The 12,250-nt window shown below is 35.3% G+C and overlaps 1 protein-coding gene across 1 annotated transcript in view; it reads left to right on the forward strand.

The window, feature by feature from the left end:
* The first annotated feature begins 4,476 nt into the window (after positions 1-4,476).
* The window catches only part of LOC117326047 (inactive tyrosine-protein kinase transmembrane receptor ROR1-like), a 224,569-nt gene continuing 216,795 nt past the window's right edge, over positions 4,477-12,250 (forward strand). The window contains 1 exon segment of the mRNA XM_033882638.1: positions 4,477-4,876. Coding sequence (XP_033738529.1) covers positions 4,861-4,876 — 16 coding nt within the window. The 5' untranslated portion in view covers positions 4,477-4,860.

Below are 12,250 nucleotides of genomic sequence, written 5' to 3' on the forward strand. Positions count from 1 at the left end.
TAACAGAGACGGTGGTTTTTAGACCCGATGTCGATCTTTTTTTTTATTTATTATCGTATGTTAATCATCGTATGCGGTTTTCTTTCTCTGTCTAAATATACAACTTCTAAAAAAATGATTAACTGGTTGCGAAAGGCCGCAATGACTTTATCTCCTTCTTCCGGTCATTATTATGAAATTTATCAGCGATGATATAAATGGCGAAACGTGCACGTGTATCTGTAATAGTTCTATTCAAAATGTGCACATTTTGTTGGATAATATTAAAAATGCTACAAATCTGACAAGAGTACTTCTGATCGGTTGAAAACGAGTAGAATAGACTGTTGAATATTTTGTACATTACGCCATCACCGCCCTCCAAAAATTCTATATTTAAAGTGGATTACAATTACTTGCGTCCCGAAGATTTTTTTCTGGCTCTACCTCTTTATTTTATCTGTAAATAATCGGTCTTATAAGCGGTTATAATTAAAATATCCCCCCCCCCCCCCCCCGTTTGTTGCTGTGAATTATATATATTTCTATTCCATGCAGGGTGCCATTTGTGATAAGCAGTGCTGTATATTTGTTTCGCTTACATGGCCTGTAATTAAGCTTGTTCGAAATTAAGAATTAGTTTGGTCAACTCCCGGGTTTCTATTTCATCGAATTGACCTCAAATTCCGATTGGTGGTCGGTGTTAACATTTTGCGACACTTTGAACAGTTTCTGTTTGCACGAAGTCATCCTCATATAACTTGATTGATTCAGTTCATTGTCTATATAGGTATTGTTTTCTATTTCTCTTTAAAAATTACATTGAGCATGACATTAAACAAGGGTAACGCAATATTTTCATAATATACTCTCCCATCCTCTCGCAGCGCTTGTTAAACAAACAAAAAAAAAATGCACGAGTTACCTCCCTTCTCATGTCAGGTTCAGATATTAGATTTTTAATCTGTAAAATGAACGATGTTTAAAATTGTTTGAGTTTGCTACAATCGTTAATTCCTACATATTTTGCTTGTTTAATCAATCATTTGAATTAGGCCTACATTTTGTATTATTATTATTTTGATGAGAAGTTGAGATATTCGCGCACCCAATACTTTCTTGTAGCAGTTTTTCGTTCAATGTCGCAGCGTTATTTTTACTTCTTAAATGTAGATATTTTGATTGTGGTCAGTTTGTGATGAAATAAAGAAATTCAGCAACAAAGAACCAGTGTGGCATACAGTTGGGACCAATTACAACATCCAATTAAATGCAATACCTGCAAATATTTTGGTTGTGCTGACTTCCCTTCCGGGTTTTACCGCTGGCAATCAGCTAATGACGAAAATGACATCATCATTAAAATAATGTATATTTCAAGTCACGTATACGTGTAAACTTAACATTTCAGACAGTGAAATATTTTCGTAAATGATTAACACCTGCATGGAGAAGTTGTATATAAATTTCAGTTTTAAACATGTATTCCGTGGACGAACAAAATGCAATTAAATTACCGCTAAAATTAAATGCGACAAATTTGTCACCGTCCGTGCACGCGCCTGCTCGAGTCCGTATTATGACGAATCGCAGGCCGTGTAGATAATGTCTGGCCCCTATCGAGATTATCCGCCCTGTCTCCCTGACGGGCATCTGATTACGAGATAACGACGAAACGAATGGCGATCGTTGGTCCGATACAATGATTTGTGAGGGATTTGTCAAAATTGTCAGCTTGGACAGATGGTGTCCTACCACAGGCCTTCGTAAAGGGCCACAAACCTATTAACAGATAATCACGTGACCAAGTTTAATACATATATACAATATTACTATTTTAATACTTTTAACGAGACAATATTTTGCGGGTAGGTAAAAAGAAAAAGTTTATCACTTGTATTTGTGTAAGTTATTTTTACACAAAAAAATGATATCTTTAATATGATTTGAATAGAGATTACTCACAGGCGCCTGTGCGCCAGACCACAACGCCGGACTATTAGCTTCGCGCCATACCCTTATCTTGGATTAGACTTCCGCACTAAAATAATATTACACCATAATGTGAGAATAATGACATTGATAGCTTCATTTCTCACAATGTGTGGTTATTAATTCTAAATGATTTCTGATTAAAATAATTCATTTATTTTATTTTTGGGGTCTTGGGATTTCGTATTATATCTTTCTATTATATCATATTCTTGGCATCAATTGTGTCGAAAATGCACTTTAAGCATACAGAACACAGTCAGATCACGGGAAATGGAATCGAGACCAAATATGCAAATCAAGTATTGATTCGCTTCCGTGAGCAACCACGTGCATCATGAGTAGTCTTTGCAGTATTACATGTCTAGATGCTCTTCTTCCTTTTTATGTTTGTTTTGTGATGTTCGTTTTTGTCAAACTGGAAGTCGTGTATCCAATCGCCTCTGTTTGGTAATCTGGTCATAGAGTTTAAAAAAACCCATATATTTTCATTTTTTTTATATATATATTTTAAAGTACATTCAAGATTTGACCATCTCGTGTTTTTCCCCCCTTCCATTTAATCTATCTATAAATGTTGAATCTGGTATACATAGCACATGTTGTGTTTTATACTTTGATTTAATACCAATCCGTTAGTATCCAAACTAATATCAAAGCCCTATTCTTAGATTAAGGTCTGAGTAATGCAAGGTCAATGTCATATACCCAAACAAAGGTGTATGTCCTATGACCAAATGTCTAAACTTAGGTCAAGGTATAATACTCGCACAAAGGTCAATGCTATATGTCCAGTAACAAAAGAGTGATCTTTCTCATGTTTCCAGTTTCTCTTTCTCTGTTGTGATCATGCCTCTTCCGGTTCTTGTGTCTATTTGCCTGTGAACGTGTCCATGGTTTCTGGTTTCAGTTCCATTGTATCCTGTTTGCGAGTGCATCATTGTTTCGTTATTTCCAGATTGTTCCTCTTTAATTGTTCCCGTTCCCAGTTTGCGTGCACATGTGTAACTATTTCCGGTTTGTGGTTTTGCATCGTAGTCCCCTGTTTCAAATTTGCGTGTACGCCCCTTTTTCATTCTTGGTTTAACTTTGTCTCCTTTCCTGATTTTCGTTTCTTCATCCCGCGGTCTTTCGGTTTCCCTCAGTATATCTATATTTCCAATCATCACGGAGTGTGTGTTAATAAGTCCCTATTTCCGGTTTCTCCTAAACTCATTTCAATAACCCCTATTCCTGGTTTCCAGTTGGCATGTCCCTGTTAAGTTTGAATCCTGGTTTTCGTGCCCCTATGTCCCGTTGTAGTCTATGCAGTTGTATATGTAACCAGATGTTCTATGTAACAAGCCTGGGAACTTCATTCATTTTATTCGTTGCCTGTCATTTCAAATATAAACGAAACTAGCCAACAGACTTATCATCTCGAAGATGCTAACAGTACGAATGCCGCGCTGCCACAAATCGAATTGGGCATGGAACAGAAAGTTCACCGTTTGCCCACCTTAAAATGTCTGTGGTCATAAATAAACTCACATATAGACGAGGAAGTCTACTTTTCTGAAAATAAAAATTATTTTATTACAATGACGTCATTTTTGGTAAGACGAGGCAGCGAAAACGACATCATTTAACCCGGTAAACGTTGCATACAAAATTCCAAGATATTAAATTTTATGCACGCGCAGTGAGAATCTAGCGTGCTGGTCACCAAAATGAATTTCATACATCTATTTTTTCTTATCAGGAAAGAAAGAAAGAAAGCCAAGTTTGATAAAAAGTACAGATGGTCTAAGCGAACAGGTTTTGGTATGTTTCAAAATTAGTCTGCGTACTAAAGAAAAAAGTTGGCAAACGCGTTTTACTGGCATAAAGTCAGACTACTTGAACTCAATTGAAAATAATTGAACCAATCAATAAAAAATATGAAAAAGTGTTGTTTTTTTAAACCAATGTTGAAAAGTTTTGAAATAATAACGGAATTATCTTTTATCTTACTCATACAGGTGTAGGTCTCTGTTGTAACATTTAATATATATTGTGCATGTAATTATTGGTATAGACATATATTTGTTTACACGGACACGCAAAAGTATTTATTTTACGCACCCAATTATCACATTATGTATATAGATCTATAGTCGTTACATTTTCACCTAGAAGATGCCCTTGTTATGACGAGAGCCTATTTGGTCTATAATAAACGATAGCATCTACCCTCGGACTTTTCTACTCGAATGGAAGTTTGACAGATAATTGTTTTATCGTTAAATGAAATATATGCCCGTAGCCCCCTGTTGTTCCAAATCATTTGCCACAAATCCTAATTATTTTGAGTGAGAGATCACCATCAGTCGGGTTGCTAGCTCAATGTCGCCCTCACAACCGTAGATGCTAACGGCGGGGCAGCCTGCCACACATGTATATTGAGATCTCGTGCTTATGTGGAGGCTACAGCGCACTGAAGTGGAAACCAAACTACACACACAGCGTACTACTATAGCCATTCGGTAGTGGCAAAGTGAAAATACAACACATGTTCGTTACTGATAGCCCGTCAACACCAAATGAAAGTCTGTTGTGAGGGGGTTTTCAGCACAAGAGTTCCTCAGTCTCTCGGATGTAAATTCATCATTTAAAAATTTCATACGAGAGGAAGCAACTGTCGGACGTTGGTGTTTAAATGTGGTGTGGATTTATTATTGTATATATATAATATCGTACCTCGTATGCTGTTTATGCACCCAAAAGGATAACGTTGGCTAGCGTTAGTTTCAGTTCGGAGTGGAACTCTGTAACATGAATACAAGTTAGGGCCTTCTTGTCCAATCCGAGAACAAAAGGAATTGTACCTTTATATTCATTAGACTAGTGCATTGTTTAAAGCCTGGATTAATGATGGCAATATACAGTAAGTATTACCTTTTAAATATATCTATTATAGACGTTATAAAAACGTGTGTGAAGTTTCTGTTTTATAGTATGTACACAATCTATTGTGTTTTATTTTACCTACCACCAAAAAGTACTGATATTTATGTCATTGTGTTTATGGTGTTCATTGAGCGATGAGAACATTATGTACATAATAAATATATCATAAACCTTTCAACAACATGTTCACAGTGACATAGTGTAGCAATGGATATTACAGGAAGTCGGATAAAAAAGGTGTCACTCTAGACGTCTCGCACCACGATATACATAAAGCATATATATATACATGTCTTATAAATTGTTTATTATTGTACTTATATTCTCCATGTTATTCTAAAAATCTGAAAAAAATCAGTATATTTCTTTTGAAACTTCTTCATCCTCTTATTAACTATGAGAATTTGCCAGCATATTAGATTTCTGTTGAATTTCACCATACCGTATTTGGAAAAAAAAAAAAATATCTGATTTAAGTGTATACAATTGTATAGGTTACCATTGTCTTAGTACTCTAAGGTCTTTCAAAACATAGGGGTCATTACATATGCCCTAGATGTCATAATCCACAGTTTTAGCATAAATTAACTTTTACCTGTAAAACTGGCCGGAACCTAATTAATACTGTGTTTTATATATATACATGTATATAACATGTACATGTATATAAGATGTTGTTATAATAGAAGCAGAGATAATTTTCATATGATGGAAATTTTACAAATTAACAGAAAGATTTGAAGATTGTTGATTTGTGATTTGGTCAGAGATATTGTACAGCCAAAATTGCACAACTTCCCAAAGTTATCAAAACTTGCACAAGTTATTTTCCCACAGTGAAGGAAAATAGGAGTAAAATTTCCTAATTTTATTAGAAAAAACCCAACTTATTAGGCTGCTGTGAAATTTTGGATGAAAATTAACATTTTGAAATTTAAAAAGACACATTTATAAATGAATTCTAAGAAATTTTGAACTTTTTTAAGATGTATGTAGTTTTCACAGTGAGCGACAGCGTAAGAGAAAATAGAATGAAAATTTTGACAAGACGATATGAAAAAGGAGACTTTTTTCATAAAGCTATCAAAGAGGTGTCCATTTTGGGATCAGATAGTATCTTAAACCCACACAGCTTAAATTATCCTTGATGCCAGAAAAAACAGCCCTCAGGCGAATATTGCTAACATGAGTGGAAATTAAAAGGTTACGATGGCCCATTGACTATTTTCATGGTTGGTTATCAAGGCAGGCAAGAGATCATTCTTTAGAATTTAATCTGAAACATTATAATGATTGGTTTAGTGTTTATTGATTATAATGGGGTACTGCAAATAAAAAAAGAAAGATTTTTTTTCGTCTTAGGGCTTTAAATAAATCTTAAATTGAGATAATTATAATTGAGTTCAAGTTGGCCACACCGAAATATTTTTCTTGACAAATTCTGGGATAAAAAATATGACATTAATGTTTTACAGATAAAATTTATGGCTAGAGCATTATACATACTGAACTTTTAAGAGGTTTTCGGAGACAAAAATTGATTACTTATGGGCCCTTGTAGACATATGTCGAAACACTGGGGGCATAGACTTGGAAGGAGTCTGGGCTGATATGTACAGGAGCCGTGAGAGTGAATATGCTTATACATTCCCTCTAATAGATAGCTTGTATATCCCGTAATGATGGACCGATAGCTGTTTATTCGTTCATTATCTTGTTTCCCCATGCCATAGTGCAGATGTCTGAATTAACCAGAACTTCTTCATCTATTGCCAGTTATTCTGGAATTGGTAGATGCAAAAGATTCGGTGAGAAATATGGGTTTGTAATAAACTCTCCATGTGTCCTTTTCATTGGCGGCGTCCCGTGCAATTCTGTGAGGTACATAGCTTAGAACGGCAACATAGCATGTCTTGTAATATCAAAATCATTATACGTATTAATCAGAATGATGTAATCTTATGTTTATCAGAGAGGTAAAGATCTAGCTTATGAGGTGTTCAACACATCATAATTACATCACGTTATTACGCAGTCATAAAAAGAAAATAGCATCGATTTATTATGCATTGAAAATAATATGGTTCTGAATTTGTTAAATTCATATCTTTATGTCAGTTATATAAAAACCTGAATCCAATCTCAGTAATGATGTTTGAAATTTTGGAAAACATGGTACGTCATTGTATTATTTTGTATTTTACCGTAAATTACCTGTTAACGGAGAGTATGCATACTTAAAGCGACTATTACCTTAGATTCATTAAATATACCCATTAAAAAGAGTTAAACAAGTGTATATCATCAACTGTTTTTGTATTTTTTTGGGGATTAAAATTTTGTCCACTTTGACTGTCGTTTGTAAACATGATATATGATCATACATAGTCATTGTGATTTAAAACCACTGTTTCAAAAATGTCCCAAATGAGGTAAGGGAAGGGATTTTACAAAAGGGAAGGGAGCTTATTGGTCGATATAATATTGTAACAGGGGTGCTTATTAGAGGAAATGCGGTAATTTCACTTTCATCCCTTTTCTATGGACAAGGTCACAGGACTATTGACAGGTTTACTACTGAGGTGGGGAGCTCGAGGGGTGCTTATAAATGGAAAGGAAGCTTATTGGTCCATATGATATTGTAACAGGGGTGCTTATTATAGCTAAAATGGTAATATCCCTTTCATCCCTTTTCTATGGGCAAGATCACCAGGGCTATTGACAGGTTTAGTACGGTATAGTAACAGTTTTATCAGTTATGTCTTTGATAGGGACATTATGTTAAATTACTTTATACAGTGTATGTGATATACGGGTTATAAAATTTCATACAAAACCTGAGAACCCCTACACAAAAATTAAAACAACAACATTCTTTTTGACAAACTCATATCAGAAAATATTTAAGAATTAAAATCATATTAGAGAATAAATCATCTTTATTCGGTTCAATTTGGTGCTGCACTGTATGTTTTGAACAGGTTTAAAAATTTGAATGACTTGGAACTCTCCCATTTATGCGCTTATATATCCGGTATTTTTGTTTGTTGTTGAAAAAAAAGTAATCTTGAATGCCTGCCTCTCACGAACATCAAAGACTGGTATATCTATCCATGTACCCATTAATTTTCTCTACCTGGGTATGTATTTTACTACTACAAAGTCCACACCGAACATTTAAGATAGCTGCGAACACCTTTAGGTAAATGATTGGTTAGCTTCCAAACAATTTCATGTCAAAAATAGTCGAGGTAATTACAAAAAGTAATTGTACCTTTACTTGTGTAGAATAAAAATCTAAAAGTTTTAGTTTGAAAGGGAGGATGAAGGACAAAAACATCTGTTTATTTATTATTTATACAAAGGAAATTGACAAAAATAAGTTTTGTGAAATCTTTTTAAGATTAACTGTCAGCTTGTACTAATACAGTACATCAAGTCTGCACGAAACAAGTGGTGGTGTTGTTCTCTTGTGTGTCGGTCCAGTGTAGGAATTCTTATGGAGGAATGGGGGTAGGGAGGGGTGTGAGGAAGGGGGCAGGGAGACAGGGGGGAGTGTAAGGAAGTGGGGGGGGGGGGGGGGGGGGGGAGTGTGAGTAAGGGGGCATGGAGACAGGGAGCAGGGGGGCAGGGGGGAGTGTAAGGAAGTGGGGAGGGGCTGAGGGAAGTGTGAATAAGGGGGGCAGGGGGAGGGTGTGAGGAAGTGGGGGTGGTGGGGGCTGGGGGAGTGTGAGGAAGGGAGGGGGGGGGGGGGGGGGGCAGGGGGAGTATGAGGAAAGGGGCATGGGAAAAAGTGTGTGGAAGGGCAGAGGGGCAGGGGCAGGGGCAATGTGAGGAAAAGGGGCAGGAACAGGAGGGGGCCTGGGACCAGCTCAGTTTTGTTTTTTTACTGGGAAAACTTTTTTTTTTCAATGAATATTCTTTGAAATCTTGAAGACAAACACTAAGCAGATTACCGATCTGATCTGATTATGATTAATTATGCAGATCATATAGTGGTAAACCAAGGTCATGTAGTATCATATAGTGGTTAACCAGTATCATATAGTGGTAAACCAAGGTCTAGTATCATATAGTGGTAAACCAAGGTCATGTAGTATCATTTAGTGGTAAACCAAGGTCATGTAGTATCATATAGTGGTAAACCAAGGTCATGTAGTATCATTTAGTGGTAAACCAAGGCCATGTAGTATCATTTAGTGGTAAACCAAGGTTATGTAGTATTATATAGTGGTAAACCAAGGTCATGTAGTATCATTTAGTGGTAAACCAAGGTCATATAGTGGTAAACCAAGGTCATATAGTATCATATAGTGGTAAACCAAGGTCATGTAGTATCATTTAGTGGTTAACCAAGGTCATGTAGTGGTAAACCAAGGTCATGTAGTATCATGTAGTGGTTAACCAAGGTCATATAATGGTAAACCAAGGTCATGTAGTATCATTTAGTGGTAAACCAAGGTCATGTAGTATCATTTAGTGGTAAACCAAGGTCATGTAGTATCATATTGTGGTAAACCAAGGTCATGTAGTATCATATAGTGGTTAACCAAGGTCATATAGTGGTAAACCAAGGTCATGTAGTATCATATAGTGGTTAACAAAGGTCATATAGTGGTAAACCAAGGTCATGTAGTATCATTTAGTGGTAAACCAAGGTTATGCAGTATCATTTAGTGGTAAACCCTGGTCTTATAATCTCATATAGTGTCAAAACTATTGTGATATTATTTCAATATCAAATTCATGTCAGTTGTTATGATAAAAATCTCTGATTTTGGAGTACCACAGGACTGCGTGTTGGGCTTACTGATACCAGGCCAATGCTGTCACACACCTCTGCTGCTCCGACTTCACTGTACTTAGACTATTAAACAACCATCTTATCCATATACGTTCAATATGACTCATTGGTTCCCATAAATGATATCAAATATTCATGAAATTACGACCAAACACGACATGTATGTATGGTGAGGAATTCTACTCATGCATGGCTGAACATTAAAATCGTTTTAAAAAGGAAAGCTAATCATTGTTATGGCGACCTTTAAAGAGATCAGAGCATAATTCATTAAGCATTTCTTTGATTGGTTTCGACCTGTACAACTTGGCAATTTTCTTAACTGAGAGGGAAGAAAAGGACATCGATTAACTGTTCCTCAATAATTTTATATGACCATGTCACGGTATGGAAAGGCTCACCATCATGTACAGCCCATTAACTTTCAGTAATAACAATGAAAACCTTTAAAGATAATTACGCATTTTCTCGTTTGAGGATCTATATCACCTGAAGATAGCTAAGTGTCCGTAAAATATTCATTGTTCCTGATACAACATTCAATGTCAAGGTTGTTTGTTATACCACATTCAATGTCAAGGTTGTAATACAACATTCAATGTCAAGGTTGTTTGTTATACTACATTCAATGTCAAGGTTGTTTGTTATACCACATCCAATGTCAAGGTTATACTACATTCAATGTCAAGGTTGTTTATTATACTACATTCAATGTCAAGGTTGTTTGTTATACTACATTCAATGTCAAGGTTGTTTATTATACTACATTCAATGTCAAGGTTGTTTGTTTACTACATTCAATGTCAAGGTTGTTTGTTTACTACATTCAATGTCAAGGTTGTTTGTTATACCACATTCAATGTCAAGGTTGTTTGTTATACTACATTGAATGTCAAGGTTGGAATACAACATTCAATGTCAAGGTTGTTTATTATACTACATTGAATGTCAAGGTTGTTTGTTTACTACATTCAATGTCAAGGTTGTTATACTACATTGAATGTCAAGGTTGGAATACAACATTCAATGTCAAGGTTGTTTATTATACTACATTGAATGTCAAGGTTGTTTGTTTACTACATTCAATGTCGTGGTTGTTACACGACATTCAATGTCAAGGTCATTACACTACATTCAATGTCAAGGTCATTACACTACATTCAATGTCAAGGTTATGATTATTACACTACATTCAATGTCAAGGTTGTTTGTATACTATAATGAATGTCATGGTTTGGATGTGAGGACAAGAGTGTTAGAGAACACTGGTGTGTCTTCTGGCTAATTGAATCTATTCTCCAAAATTAATTGTTTAGAGACACTATAATTCATTTAAGGCCTTGGCAAAAATTGCTTTCAAATGCAATGCTGTATTGAAGAGTTAGAAAGATGCTTTTGGAAGTTAAGCCCTGCAGGTATAATTGTTTGCACAAAAATTAATATAGAATGATTTTGTTGTAAACAAATTTTTACTACACAAGCACAAGAAATTTAAGAAATATGGTATATGTATTTTTAAATATTTTGTAAGTGGGTCCATCAGAAAACCTTAGTCATCCTTAAGTATACAATGTATATGCTTCATAGTAGTCAGGGTGAGACTCGACAGCATCTGAAAAATCAGAAAAAAGTTAATCTAAATCTAAACCAACATCTCGGAGGCTTGTACTCAAAGTGCATTCTAAAGTATAAAGTAGTCTGTAAGAATCTGTAGTTTTGAAGAGCAAATTGAATTTGACTGAAGTTGAGAAAAGGCTGGGCATGTATATATATAAATGTATATATATAGGACATGTTTTATTTTCAGTAAGGGGTATTAGAGTGCAGAGTCAAAAGATAGGGTTGCATTATTAATGTAGAGTACTTCAATCTGAAGGTTACGGCCATTTTGTTTACTTTTTCGTGATAAAGGATATAGGTCTTCGGTCCGTCTGTTGAGTTTTTTGTCTGTCGAGTTGTTTACTTTGTTAACTGTCTACATGTACATTTATTTTTTTATATACCTATAATATCTGTCTGCCTATTTTGTTTTCATCTTGTCAAGACTTTTGTTTGATTCGAATGGGGAAGTTATAAAACAATAAGGTTTCATAACATCACACAGCCTCTTGTGACTGTGGTAACTCAGTCACAGTTAGAGCTATTTAAGGTGACGTGCTTCAACACTTAATGTAGGTTTCTTGGGAAGAGGAAAAACAGACCGGTCTGTGCTGACATGGTTGTGTCCTTGGGCAAGACACTTTACCCTAATTGTTCTGGATTGCATGTGATGGGTCTCCTGTATGTTGTTCAGTTAGGTAGTCACCATCTACTACAAGAAGACCTCACCTCAATATTATCATTGCTGCATGTTCACGAGAGATTAACCCAACAAATGAATCTTGTTTTTCAATCAAAGTCACATATATGTATCTTCTTCTTTAACATATATCTGTCCTTGTAACAAGATTTTTATCTGTCTTTGGTCTGTCTAGCATATTTTGTTTTAATTTAAAACTTTATTTTACAACAGTTTGTTAAACAAGTTATATATCAACCAATTTCAAT

The sequence above is a fragment of the Pecten maximus genome, chromosome 4 (assembly GCF_902652985.1).
Source record: "Pecten maximus chromosome 4, xPecMax1.1, whole genome shotgun sequence".
Lineage (NCBI taxonomy): Eukaryota > Metazoa > Mollusca > Bivalvia > Pectinida > Pectinidae > Pecten > Pecten maximus.